At 42.9% G+C, this 15087-nt stretch overlaps 1 protein-coding gene across 1 annotated transcript in view; it reads right to left on the reverse strand.

Annotated features, from left to right (window-relative positions):
- LOC8028606 (erythroid differentiation-related factor 1) overlaps positions 1-15087 on the reverse strand; it is a 90397-nt gene that overhangs the window by 9773 nt on the left and 65537 nt on the right. Inside the window, exons 17-19 of the mRNA XM_029988443.3 lie at positions 13617-13775; positions 13379-13528; positions 5977-6127 (exon numbers count right to left, since the gene is read on the reverse strand). Coding sequence (XP_029844303.2) covers positions 5977-6127; positions 13379-13528; positions 13617-13775 — 460 coding nt within the window. The remainder of the gene's footprint in view (positions 1-5976; positions 6128-13378; positions 13529-13616; positions 13776-15087) is intronic.

The following is a 15087-nucleotide window of genomic DNA, read 5'->3' on the forward strand; positions in this document are numbered from 1 at the left end:
AGATAAACGGGAGATTGAAAGCCTGAATTTAAGCCTAGTTCAAGGTCATGCCTACCCTGGCAAGAATGGCAAGTACAGTTTAGAGAGGCAGAGGTGAAAAGGAAAAAGGAGGAGTGAAGCAAAATGGAGAGTGTGGCTACGGCCTTATACACCGAGTTGGCCGTGTCAGCTGGCAATTTTTCAACTTCAGAACAAGCAGGGTTTGTACAGGCTTCAAAGGAAAGGATTTTTAAGGGCCTGTAAAGATATATTTATGGACCCCTTTAAATACTCTATGTACTACATAGAGTATTTACATTACATTACTACATAGAGTATTTACATCACTACCATAGAGTTACATTATAAATTTACTACATAGTATGTAGTAAATTTATAATGTAACTAATTTTTAAATAGATACTGCAACAATTTTTTATTGCACAATACCTAGGATAAGGCAGATTTGCCTAAGAGGTGCTAGTCAAGGGTTCAGTAGAGCTACTGCAGCTTCTCCTTGACCTCCTGGTCAGGGATGGAACTGGGCAAAGCATCTTTGGAGCAATCTTGGGAGCAGAAAAAACTGCAGTTTGGAGCAATCTTGGGAGCAGAAAAAACTGCAGTTTGGAGCAAACTTGGGAGCAGAAAAAACGGGAGTTTGGAGCAACCTTGGGAGCAGAAAAAACTGCAGTTTGGAGCAATCTTGGGAGCAGAAAAAACTGCAGTTTGGAGCAATCTTGGGAGCAGAAAAAACTGCAGTTTGGGGCAATCTTGGGAGCAGAAAAAACTGCAGTTTGGAGCAATCTCGGGAGCAGAGAAAACTGCAGTTTGGAGCAATTTCGGGAGCAGAAAAAACTGCAGTTTGGAGCAATCTTGGGAGCAGAAAAAACTGCAGTTTGGAGCAATCTCGGGAGCAGAGAAAACTGCAGTTTGGAGCAATTTCGGGAGCAGAAAAAACTGCAGCTTGGAGCAATCTTGGGAGCAGAAAAAACTGGAGTTTGGAGCAATCTTGGGAGCAGAAAAAACTGGAGTTTGGAGCAATCTTGGGAGCAGAAAAAACTGCAGTTTGGAGCAATCTTGGGAGCAGAAAAACTGCAGTTTGGAGCAATCTTGGGAGCAGAAAAAACTGCAGTTTGGAGCAATCTTGGGAGCAGAAAAAACTGCAGTTTGGAGCAATCTCGGGAGCAGAGAAAACTGCAGTTTGGAGCAATCTCGGGAGCAGAAAAAACTGCAGTTTGGAGCAATCTTGGGAGCAGAAAAAACTGGAGTTTGGAGCAATCTTGGGAGCAGAAAAAACTGGAGTTTGGAGCAATCTTGAGAGCAGAAAAAACTGCAGTTTGGAGCAATCTCGGGAGCAGAAAAAACTGCAGTTTGGAGCAATCTTGGGAGCAGAAAAAACTGCAGTTTGGAGCAATCTTGGGAGCAGAAAAAACTGCAGTTTGGAGCAATCTTAATTGGGAGCAGAAAAAACTGCAGTTTGGAGCAATCTTGGGAGCAGAAAAAACTGCAGTTTGGAGCAATCTTAATTGGGAGCAGAAAAAACTGCAGTTTCGAGCAATCTTGGGAGCAGAAAAAACTGCAGTTTGGAACAATCCTGGGAGCAGCATAAGAGTTTTAGGAATGCTAAAATAGAGGCCAAATGTCACTGGTTTTCAAAACTCAAAGAAATATGGCATGCAGATAACTCAGTGATGTGACTGGCCTAAGCCGTTTTGGAGCACCTTTCGGAGCAGCCAAAACAGAGTTTTGGAGCAGCAAAAGTGGCCTTTGGAGCAGCAACAACAGCGTGTTGGCGAGGAAAAAGTGGCTTTTGGAGCAGCCAAAACGCCTATTCGGAGCTGAAAAAGTGGTTTTTGGAGCAGATATTCTTATAAAAATAAAAATATTTGTTTTCAGTGCTGGACAAACGAAGGATACTTTGTTCACTGCAATCAACAAATTATGGTCAAGTTAGACCACCTGGGAGTCATTCAACATGTAACTGAAATGCCAGTGACATGACACATTTTGCAGTGCTTCAGTTAAATGATACATATATATGTACCTGTTATAGATAAATATGAACCGAACTGCACATATAAACCTTATTTGAAAATGACCAGCTTAGTAGTAAATATCACAGCATTAGGTTGGCCAGTTATATAATATATGGAAGCAGTCTTAGGCTGATGAAACACGTAACTACTGCAGTGCAATGCGAAATTGTACACAAGACAAAGGTGCATTATGACTAGCGGGTGCTTTCGTTTTTGCTTTTCGAAACTTTCTGCAAGGCTGCTGCAAGCCTTACTTTGCCTTCGGCTAGTCATGAATGTCCACTTGCAATGCCTCCAAAGAGACATTGAGACATCCCACAAGTGTACATACATTGCTGTAGGCGTCGCCGAGCAATTCCGAAAAACCGCTTGCCACCGTTTTAATGGATCCCAACGTGCCCGATTTTCGTCAAAAGTAAGGAAACGTAAAGCAATGGATTGCAAGCGTCCCGGCTGGTGCCTCTGTGGTGCATTCATGTTCGCATGCACATCAAGGCAACTTTGGCAGGCTTGCAGTTGCACGTGCTTCGTCGTGCTAGCGGAGATGGCTGTTCGATCGAAATGGAAACCATGCCACTCTGCTCGGTCGCCAACAGTAGGGTGCCTCAATGTCCTTCTGTTTAGGGTGATGCCACTCTTTGTAGTACCCGATGCCGACAGCACGTGCTCACAGGTAAAATACAAAGAAATCGACGAAAACAAAATGTCGCCATAGCACAGTTAGCGCTACAAATGCGTGCAGGGTCACGCTCTTTCACGTGCTTCTGAACAAAAAAGAAAAATAAAAGTGTGGGACAAAATGGCCAAATGTCTCCACCCTAAGCAAAGCACACATAAAGGCAACCTAGCCAACAGGTTCCCAAAATTGTATTCAAAATGTAACTATTCAGTCAAAAAACAGTCCAGCGGCACGTGTTGAAGAAAATTTAAAAAGCCGCAAGACGAGACCCACGAGACGGCAAGAGCGCAAAACGAGAGACAGCCGGAAAAACAAAGCAAGACCGGATGGACGATTGATGTAGGGTACATTCTGTTGGACGGCCGCATGCGCCACCTAGCTCACGCATGCTCAATTACGGCACTCAGTTTAGTTTCGGTTTTGAAAGGCGACCAAAATTAATTCTTTGGCGCAGGCTTGGCGCAGATTACCCATATTTTGGCAAAAAGTAGCAGGATGTAGCACGGTTGGGCCCTCGGCGCAGTTTGGCGCAATTGGGGCAGCAATCACATCACTGGATAGCTTCATGTGAATAGTAGTTTCAATTAACATTTTAATTGAAACATTTTTAAAGAAATTACATAAAAAATTACACGAAATATATAAAGCAAAACTGCATGAAAGTGTGACACGTGATGAAACCAACTTGCAAAAAGGTAAATATAAACAAAGAGGCAGAAATAGTTTTCAGCTCGTACCTCGCTCCGTCACACGCCTCACTGCTCACTTGCCTTTCTTATGTTCCCAACATTTCTGTGCGGGGTTTCAAGGTGGGCAAAAGCAGGCTGCGGGCTTGCAATGCATTTTTCCACAAAAGCATATTAGGGTGCGTTCATTGCTGTGTTTGTGTGTTATGCACGTGCAGTTTCTGGCTGGACGCAATTGCGAGCAAGCGCTGGCTGGACTGATTTTGCACGTGTGGACACTGGGTGGCGCATTAACTTAAATACATTTGAGTTTATCGGAACATGGCGGCGCTGTTTGCTCCACTATTCAGATGAAGTGACTCCAGGACTCCAGAAAAGCACACAGCAACAGCAGTTATTCTTCGTTTCAGCTTATGTCCAGACGCAGCTGATACTACAAGCGCCAGCATGTGGTCTTGAACAGCGCTCGCAGTGCACGAGCGCACAATCTTGGCAGGGATGCTGAAGGCCCGGAGCTCACGCTTGTAGCACTTAGGCGAAGGAGAGCGCAACAATGAATGGCTTCAAAGAGGTCTGGGGCCCTAAACTCGTCAAACACAAAGTCGGGGCCGAAGTTGACAAAGCGGACCGATTGGACAGTCACGATGATGACTTCGCGTTTTTGCCGCCGACGTCCAATCAGCGCGCTTTGCGAACTTTCGGCTCCGGTTTTGTGTTCGATGAGTTTAGGGCCCCTGGTAGCAGAAGCATTGCAATGAGGGATGCTGTAACAACTGTTATAAGCTGAAACGAAGTCTAACTATGGCAGCGACCACTGTGGCAGCGACTTGAGCTTGGGATTCGGATTCGGATCCACTGGCGTTCCCCTTCGGCCAGAAGTTCCGATGTCAAAGTCGCCAAGAGAAACTGTGAAACGGCTAATTTCGACGAGGATTGTTTATAATTTCAGTTTGGGTGCACCTTGGTGCAATTTCGTTCTTATTTATACTTTTGTATCAGTGTGGCGCATGAAAAGTCAATAGGCGCACAATGGCGCAATTGTCGCAGCAGTTCCATCTCTGCCTGGTTGATATTTAGAAGTTCTTAAATCTTGGTTTTCGCCGTTTTCCTTAGGCTGTTCGACTTGACAATGTAGGTGATGTCACCTGTTGCCTCTGCTTTCTCAGCGATGTGATTAGCTGAAGCTGTCAGATCAGCGACCATTGTGGCCAGGCACTTAAAGGGCATCCGCTAAATGTGTCTAAATGTGCCATATAAGAAAACTTCCTCGTTGGAATTTTAAAATTTAAGTTAACATACATGTAAAAATAATAATTATATTTTATTATTGTAACAAAAATTAATTATTGCCAAAACAAAAAACTTACTATATCATGGGGATATTTAAGACTTTTCAAGCACTGCTAAAAATGCCACGGCTTTCAAAGTCTAGAAAATGCTGTTTTCAAATTCCAGGGTTTTCATGGTTTTCAAGGACGTGTGCGAACCCTGACAAGGAAGCAAATGCAACAAATGGCAAATTGATACACTTGTCCTTGACCATCTGCAGCATAATCAAGGTTTTGCTGCAGCTAAATATGCAATGTCGGATGAGAGGCCAAATTAAAGCTTGTCCTTGACGTTTCGTGAAACATTGATAGTTCACAATTTAACTCCTTAGCCTTTTAATGCCCAGTATTGCTCAGGAGCAACAACTCAATAATAATTTAATTTCTCACACGCCATATGCACCTGAATAAATTCAGTGCCCTCTGCCGCAAGGGCGAGCATACCTGCACTTGGCAGTCAAGAATCAAATTGCAGCTTCAAAATGGATCATTTGTTCTTTAAAAACTGAAGTTCACAGTGGCCGCGAGGTATGATGGCATGCCCCACTAAAGTGCACCTGTGCCTTCTCCCAGGTAGTAACTGTTTTCTATCATTGGACATAAAATATTGCTGCAAATGCGTAATGTTGCTTACGAGCGACATTTCAAAAACATAATTACGAAAAAAGGTAATTTTTTTTAGACCAGATTTGTGTATTTTGTGTGTTCTCAAACCACGTCACGGTTTCTATATCTCCAGTATTTCAAGTGACGGGCATAAAGGGTTAAGGATTTGATGTAGACTCATATTTTAGCTTAGATGTAACTCCAACCAAGCTCACGTTTTATGCTATATACTGCAGACTTTGTCCAGTTCAAAGAGGTACAGTAACTCAGAAACCGCGCCACTGCACCAGATGACAAGGAGTGACTGCCATAGGCACCATACAATATAGCAAGAAGGGAAAACTTGTCCTATTCTTTCCTTTCCACTGGTGGCTGTCCCAGGTGGGAGGGAACCCCAGCATGAGAATTAATAAGAGTGCCAATCATGAGCACACACAAATGCATACAAATTTCTCCACTGCTTATGCCCATGCTGAGTTAGTCCCTTAGAGAAATTCAATGTCCCATGAGCCACTAAACGTGTACAGTCAAAAGCTTTTTTAGGTAAGTTACACTAGATGCAGACGTTATGCGGTAGGACAGTTTTTTTTAATTTTTTTTTATTAGAATATTTAAGTTTTAACGTCAACAAGCAAACAGAAAACTTAGAAGGCGATCAGTACCTGCAATTTGTAATTCCAGTAGCCCAGCGTGTTCCAGAAGTACACGCATAAACTCTGTCACATTTTCCATGTTTTCAAACAAGAACTGTGCTCGTTCATAGTAGTGCTCGGCCAGTGCTTTCTGCTGTTTCCGTCTGCTTTCTTCGGACATCTGCACCCATAAAGCACAAACAGTTGGACAAGACACTCTCAATACATGTCCTTGCAGTTCATCAAACCTAAAATAAACCACTTTAATTCCAATTCAAAGATTTAAAAAAAAAAAATTATAACATCAGCTAAGGGCATAATGAGAAACCTGAGACTAGGATGGAATGTTCAAAGTGAAAACAGACAAAGCAATCATTATGTTGTTTAAACCTTTCAATGATGACTTAAAAAAAGCTAAGAGGAATATTTAATCACTATTGAGGAAATATGAATTTCTTGCTGTATCTAGTTCAAAAAGTTGGGAGAAGTAACGGTGTCGACGTTGAGAGTTAAGTTGTTGAAGGATCATAAGGAGGAGCCTCCCCACAAGAGTTGTGATAAATGAAAATGGAGCTTGACAAAGGGTTTTTCCAGTGTTCTTTCAGAAATATTTCGCACGAGTAGAAATTGCTAGTTCTTTGTAACTAAAGAACTTGGAGCAGCTGATTAAGTTACTAGAGCCACATCACCGGAAATCGGAGCGTCCGCCCACGCCCGCGTCTGTCGTTAAAAAAATTGTAAAAAGACGCGAGACGAGACTTTCTAGACGACAAAAGCGCAAAACGAGAGACGACGGGAAAACCCATGCAAGACCGCATGGACTATTGATGCAAGGTACTTTGTGTCGGGCGGCCTGGCCGCTTATGCATGCTCAATTACGGTACTCAGTTCAGTTTCGGTTTTGAAAGGTGACCGAAATCGGTTTTTTGGCGCAGGCTTGGCGCAGATTACCCGTATTTTGGCAAAATGAAGCAGGATGTAGCAGGGTTCGCCCCTTGGCGCAGTTTGGCGCAATTGGCGCAGCAATCACATTACTGCTCTTACAGTCCGGCGCAGTGGCACCCCTCACCTGAAATGGTGTGTCCCCGGAATATCATAGCTAACCTCAACAATTTTAGTATACTATCTTCATTTTGGTGTGTGAAAGTAAAGTTATTTCTTTTACTCTAAGCATTAAATATACCGGAAAGTAAAACTTCACACTGCATCATCTTTTCTCGAATCACTAGTCTCTAATATGATACCTCTTTGTACGCTGTATGTAAAATGCTGTATATAGTTTCTCCTCACTTTTAGTGTGTGGCCGATTGCTCTAGTTGTCAGTGACCTCATCTGAATAAAAATATATGAAAGATGTGTGTTAGTTTCCTGAAACTGGAGCTCAGAGTCACTTCTCGTATGAGGCACTGCTAAGTGTAGCCTTTGAAAAAGGACCCTACTTTGGGGAGTTGTGTCTTCTTTCTCAATAAAATAATGCAACATGTCTTTAATAGAAATGAATGCCGAAATAGAGTACGACAGGGTACCCAAATTGAAAAAAAATCGAAGGTGTTTTTTTTTTATTTGCATCCGAATTTTTGTTGTTTGATTTTTTTCTTATGTTTGCCTAAATATGTCCCGACTATCGTATCACTCAGATACCTTATTTATTTTTTAAATAATAGCTATATATAAGTAAACTACTGCCTGCAAATTATATGATAATGATTGAATTATTTTATGAGATACAGGCCTCCACATTTTGCCATTTGTCATTCGAGCAGGCATGTTTGGCAATTTTTAGAAACATAAATAAAATTTAAATAAATATTATTACTTTATATTACAAGCAAGCTGTAGCCGTACATTGTTTTTAAAAAGTATCAGAATTATTCTAAATTTACCCCTTTAGTTATTCTCTTTCAAACATGCCCTCCTCCATCAGTACGCGTGAATGCAACTGTCCACCTCTTCATGCCTTACGATTTTTCCTGTCCCCAAATATTTTTTCTGGTCAAAACTAAGTATGGATTAGTTTATACCAGACACTAGACAATGGCATATAAAAACATCAGTTGATTTAAAAATGTCGACCAGCCACCCTTTGGTCATCTTATCTGAAATCACCCTGCTTCTGTCTCGCCGTAACTAACAAATCCTATTTCAGCCAAAGTCACCGTTGGCACTGCAATCATTAAAAATTTTGTGATTCGAAAAAATACCAAATTATGTCAAAATAGGGAGCGGGTTATCTTTCAGGGGATATTACCATAATATCTTTCAAGATATTATGGTAATATCAAATGTTGACTTAATTAAAAAAATATAGTACTTACTATAACGAGAACAAGAATTACCTAAAGCTTCTAAGACACTGCAGTTCTGGCTCAAAGTGAATCTAGAAGCTGCAAGAACCTATTTGCAATCAAAACCAATGACCTCTTCAATTGAGTACCAAGAGCATACTGTATCACTGTGGTTATCAGTGGGGCGATCACGTTAAATACTACATCACAAGGCCACTGAGTCTGGTAGCACTGTACCAGCATGATCAACAAAGGTGTTGCACAAGATTTAAAAAGGAGCTCTGCTATGCCTTTCATATTAAATTAACAGATTTTGATCTGTCACCTAACAAGACAATGTATTATAACGAAATTCCACGCCTAGCCATACACATAAAAAATGTCTAACTGCAGCATCCTACCAGCAACAAAAATATTTTATTATTTGAATGTTATCACAAAATATTTCGGTATGCCATCGATCATCTTCAAGTCGATGCAGTTTTTATCGATCTGTCAAATGCGTTCGATCGAGTACCCCATTGTAAATTAATGAATGTACTAAATGATCTTGGAGTTTACTCATAGGCTGGATTAGAGCATACCTCACATATTGGCAGCAGTTTGTAGATGCTAATGGCACTTTTTCAGACTTTTTACATATGCACTATGGAGTTTCACAAGGCTCTGTATTAGGACCTATGCTTTTTTAAATATATGTTAACAGTTTGTTTTGTATAGACAGAAACGAGCACATGAAAATCGCAATGTTTCCAGGTGATCATATAATTAATGCTTGTGCTCCAACCAGATAAACTGAAACAACAAACCATCTTGAATATCATCATGGTGTAATGAAAACATGATGATTAACACCAGAAAAACAATACATGCAATTTACAACAAAGAAAAAGATATGGTCTTTTGATAACAAGCTTGAGGGTATTAAGCTCGCCGAAGTTGATAACGTTGTAAATTGCATGTACTGTAAAATCCTTTATTTTTGTGGCCTCTATTTTTCGCAAATCGGTCACAGAGGACATTATAGTGGCCACTAAATTTCGTGAATTACAGACGCCTGCATTAAAAATCTTAAGGACCGAAATTTTCGTGTGCCCTTAAGTTCCACAAATTTTTCAATTCGCAAAAATTGCGAAAACTAAGGGCTCGCAAACATTCAGGGTTTTACAGTATTGTTTTTCTGTTGTTAATCATCACGTTTAGCCTATATGGGTGTGATTATCTCGAACAATCTTAAAGGGACACTGACAACTACTTATGCATGTCGATGTTTTTATTTGAACATGACCTATGAAAGCCCAACTATCCAGAACACAATTTGTGGCATGAAATTCGTTTTCTTTCCGCCCAAAACCGCCGGTCGAGAATGGGCCGGTTTCAGGCTGGCTCCCTCTCCTTTCCAAAGTCCTATGCCAGGGGTGGCCAAGCTGCGGCTCTTCGCATGTGAAAGTGCGGCTCGCGGCTGCCTCCCCTACCCCTAACCCCTCTCCACCTTCTCACCCCCCCCCCCCCCCCCCCCCCCCCGCACTTCCCTAAAAAGAGAAAGGGAACGCGTTTTAAAGTTTTTAATCGAAAGACAGGTTGCAGTCGGTTGGGTAGTCTTGTGCTACTGCCACTACTGCTACGTTACGTACAGCTGGACTGCTTTTGGCTCGGATAGATTTAAAGTAGTTTGAGTTTCGTTTATTGCTCTGGACAAAAGTTTGACCCGACCCCCCCCCCGCGGCTCTTGAAAGCTTTGTGGTTTTGTTAACGGCTCTTAGGCCGGGTCAGCCTGACCACCCCTGTCATATGCCGTTCAAACATATGTATACCAAATATATTCGAAGTCATGGGTCATCTAAGGCACACATTCAATATTAAAAAAAGAAAAGAAAGAAGACGCAAAAGATGGGGTATCTTTTGTGGCTCCAAAGCAGCTGCAAATACGTCGATAGAAAAAAAAAAGTTGCACAGATCACAGGAAGTGCATGTACAGGTCATTCTCAATTTGGCAACGTACTGCTGGCTGGACAACGCGATGATGGCGAACGGCAGACCAACATTGCGACGAACGTGGGACCGCTTTTTCTAAACTGTGGTTCATGGCACCGGCCAATCAAAATTTGGGGGTTTTTACGTGCCAAAACAACAACGGGCATCTGACAGGCGCCAGCGGAGGACTGAAGATTAATTTGGACCACCAGAGGATCTTTTGACGTGCAACCAAAAGCTCGGTTGCACGGCGCCTTCTCCGCAATAAGCCTCCGTCAGATTGCGGGCACCTCGGCCGGGATTTGAACCCGCCACGTGGGGATCCGTAGGCCGGCGCTCTCGCCTCGAAGCCACCGTCACCGGCCAATCAATCTTCAAGCACAGAACAACGAGGGGAAGGGAAATAAGTATGAAACAATCGCATGACAAATGGTTCAAGCAACGTCCTCGTTGTCGTCATCTACTTCACATGCCCGAGAAGCGGAGGAACGGAAAAAAACTGGGCAGGAAGCGATAGTCATGCGACTTCCGGCAACTCTCTCCTCCGAGCTTCCGTGCACATGTTTTGGTTTCGGCTTCGAGCAGCTGCGTTTTTTTACTTTATTAGAATATTTGTGACTTTTTTGTGACTCTTTAGCAAAACATTGATTGGGTTTCTGACACCATACTAAATCAACATAATTGTAAACCTGAGACTGGGGCAGAAAAGAGAACACAACAGAATAGGGTTGTGCGAATATTCGAAATTTCGAATAGTAGTTCCGAATAATACACTATTCGATATTCGCTTCGAAAAGAACTGCACTATTCGCGTTTTTCGAAGTGTTGATTATGGCGGGTTGGCCCCGTTGAGTGCGCTTCTTACCAAGCACCGGTGCGTTGCGGAGAAGCAAAACCCGCGGATGTGAGCTCCGCGGGTGTTGCTTCTCCGCATTACATTGGTGCTCGCTAAGAAGCGCACTTAACGGGGTAACCCGCCGCGATAAACAATATCGTAATTGCGTGCTCAAAAAAGCATACATTCAAAGCGGGATGGTGCACCCGTGCCGACTGTATTTGAAAATAAATGGAAACTTTGTGAATGTGTATATCTACATTGTAGTAAAAGTTTCAAAATTAAACTTTTATGGAAGAGTATACTATGTTAGATAGAGATGATTTTACAACCTGTGTTCATCATGCGCGACTCATTCTTTTTTAACTTGAGATTAAAGAAAAAATATTTTATATATCAAGATTCGTAAAGTCACTCAATTGCTATAGTTGGCCATCTATATAGGATTCGTTTTATGTCAAATCCGTCGTTTACTTGCCATCCCAAGACACCAGACCTTCTGAGATCACAGTTCATAAATATAGATAGATTAAGCTTAGCTTATGAATAAAAAAGTGGAATAACCTTTACAGGTTTAGCTGGGTTTTCGTCTAAGCATTATGCAATGGTAGTGAAAGGCGTTAAAAAACTATTCGATATTCGAATCGAAAATATTCGGCCAAAACCACTATTCGCTTCGAATTCGCTTCGGACTCAAAATCCACTATTCGCACAAGACTATAACAGAAGGTAGTAAAAGAGGAGGCAACGTCTCAAACTCAGCTGCAAAGTATATTTCATCCACGCTTTATATACCCCATCTCCAACGCCGTCTCTACAAAAAAAACAAAAAAAAAACACACACACATGACAAGAGGACAATGACACTTGGGTAAACCTTCTCTTATCTCCCTTGACCTCGGCTGTGAGACACTCACACAAAGGGTCTCACAGCCGAGGCCAAAACCTAGCCCTTAACAGCGGAGCTGTTAAGGGCTAGGTTCCCCAGGATCGTGTCCGGTATCAAAAGCATGTCGACACAAACCTACCTAGACAGCTACCGCCATCTATAAGCGACAGCGGCAAGCACACAATCACTCTGGTTGTCGCCGTCGCTCGTAGATGGCAGAAACCTTTCCAGCTATCATAGAAGAATGGATAGTTGGGCGCATTGGTGGGAATTCATCGTAGGAAACGGCGCAAAAAAAAGACGAGGACGAAGAAGAAACACGTGTGACGAGCATATAGCACTCATCACGTGTGTTTCTTTGTCCTCGTCTGTTTTGCGCGCTGTTTCCTATGCTCTTATCAGTTTTAGTTTGGACTCAGGATGGGTCGTCCGTGCGCCCTTTCGGGGAAAGAAGACTGGCTGCGGAAGGAGCGGCGACGTACGCAGCAGCGCGAATGGGTCCGCAACCGCCGCAAAGCCGCTGTCGCCTCGACTTCCACTGCGTCCAGCACTTCAGATTCCCTTGCCAAAGAAGAGCACATCGCTCGCCTGGAAAGCCGCCGCCGAGAACAGAACCAGCGATGCAAAGGGCGCCGGCGGGCAAACACCACGGACGACGATCTTGCCACGGAGGCCAAGCGCAAGCGCGAGGCCCGGCGGCGACAGGACGGCACTCCAGCTGAACAGTTCTTGGCTGCGACGGCGAGGTTCCGGAGGGAGTTCGTGGAGAACCCGTTTGGCGTCACGTGCGCCGTGTGCGACCGACTTTGGTTCGCCGGAGACGTATCCACGAATGGCGGTGATTCGGACAAGAAGAAGCGGGAAACGGGAGTGTGCACGTTGCAGCAGTGTATCGAGTACAGCTCCGCTGGTGTTCCTTCTTCACGAGAGTGAAAAGGCTGAACGTTTCTCTTTTGAAGCTAGACAGATTCGCCGGTACCGCGAACGACAGCTCTGAAGTAGAGGTCCCATGCCTGTTGTCTGCCGCCATCGCTTAGTCCGCTTTTTCCAGCCGTCTGGCCCGCTACTCCAGTGATATGACACCATGTTGGCTCTGTGCAACTCTTTTTTTTTTTTTTTCGATCAATGTATTTGCAGTTTTTTGGAAGCAACACAAAATGGGTTTCATACCTATATATTTTTTTTAAAATTGAGTGTGTGCCTTTGATGACCCACGACTTTGATTATATTTAGTGGTTGTGTCTGAACGGAACGTGACAACAAAGAGGGTGAGCGTGGCTCAAATTGGCCTTTGATCAACAATTTTCTGGAGAAAAAAAAATGTGAATTTTGAGCCGCAATTTTTGTTTTGGATAACTAGGCTCTCATATGTCATGTACAAATGAAAACCTTGGCGAGCTTAAATACTTTGTCGATTTAAGGACCTCAAAACAAGGCCTCGTTCCTCACCTGATTCCGGTAAGCATTGTGATGCAGGGATGCCAAGCGATGGTAGATGGTTGCTGCTCGGTACTGATAGAGTGGCTGCCTCGACAGTGATGTTTCCGAGCTGCACAAGTCAAGCGACTTTAGCATGAGCTTCACAACCTCTTTTTCAATCTGTTAGGAGAAAAAGGAAGCCCACAGTCTTTATTGGTTCTTAGCTAGCAGACCTTTTTCGAATTCTAGGTAACGTCGGAAGTCCTACCTCCTCCTGGGCATGCGTAGAAAGCGGTGCATAGTCCTGAAGCAACGTCCCCAGGGTGAACAGGGCAGAGGACAGCTCCCAGTTAACAGAGTCCCAGATATCTGGGTACAACTTCCTATCCCCCAGAACCCTGGAGGCCTTGTTGTAGTAGGAAATTGCCTGCACCATCATCAAAGAAGAAATATAAAGTCCCAGTAATGCACCTGGGCCCTCGGGAAGTAATGAATCAATAAATAAACAGGTCAACAGAGGTTTAGGGGGAACTTAATAACAAAAGCTTATTATAGTAAAAACTTGTTATTTGCACCTCATTCAATTTTTTTAAAAATCCGAATCAACATCTACGGTTTGACTAGGCTCCAGAGATCTACCGGGTGTCCCAAACAGTTTCCAGGCTCTTTTAATCGGCCGCGAAATTCGGTTTCTTAACCTATCGCGTTACGATTTTGTGCAGCGTTGCCCACAGATGGTGCATTTTTTTTTTGGCAAATTTTGAGAGTGAATTTACCTGAGGAAAAAGTAAAGAAAGAAAAAGGCTTAACTCCTATGGAAATGCAGCGAAGCAACCGGTCTTCCAACAATAGGGTGCCCTATGGTTTGAAAACTGGTGGCTTCGCTGCGTTTTCATAAAAGTTAGGCCTTTTTCTTTACTTTTTCCTCTCTCCTTCAAAATTTGACAAAAAAAAATTTACCATCTGTGGGCAACACTGCACAAAATCGTAGCGCGATAGGTTAAGAAACTGAATTTTGCGGTCGATTTAAGGAGCCTGGCCGCTATTTGGGACACCTGGTATATACAAAAAATTCTGTGCTTGTGAATCCGCTTCACCACCGATATTTCAAACTGTGCGCCATTTACCGTGACTACACCGGCCACGGCACTTCTCACTAGGTGGCTCCAATCACTGCCCGACTCAAAGTTCAGCTGTGATCATCCAGCCACCGATTCATAGTTTAGAGCTGCTCATTGTGCTTGCGCCTTTTTGTGCTTAAATCAGTTTATCTTCAACTATCCTCTGCTCCCCATGGTCTCCGGTTCGGCCTTCAAGTTCAAGGCTCCGAATTTATGTCACGGGCAGTCCCAGGTTCCGTGCCGCGCTACACTGCCATTTCACGATATCGACATTGGTTTAAGTACAGCACCAAAACCCTCAGGGAAAAACTAACACTTTTGCATGAAGAAGACACTGGTGTTTTTTTTACTCTCTGAAAATAATGCTTAACTGTAATGAATTACTTTTTGTGAACTGGTAATTTTAATTGCAACTGACTACATATTGAGCAAAGTAGTTGTAATTGTAATTAGATTACATTTCTAAGGTAATTTACCCAAGTATGAAAATGAGAATGTAAAGCAGATGTACCCAAGAAATATTTTTAAAAAACTTCCCAATACTTTACACCGATTTTGTTTTGCTGCAGATACACACCAAACCGCAGAGCACTAATCGATTCTGTGCATCTTTCTAAA

Source organism: Ixodes scapularis, unplaced genomic scaffold (genome assembly GCF_016920785.2).
Source record: "Ixodes scapularis isolate PalLabHiFi unplaced genomic scaffold, ASM1692078v2 PGA_scaffold9__187_contigs__length_104089568, whole genome shotgun sequence".
In the NCBI taxonomy this organism is placed as follows: Eukaryota; Metazoa; Arthropoda; class Arachnida; order Ixodida; family Ixodidae; genus Ixodes; species Ixodes scapularis.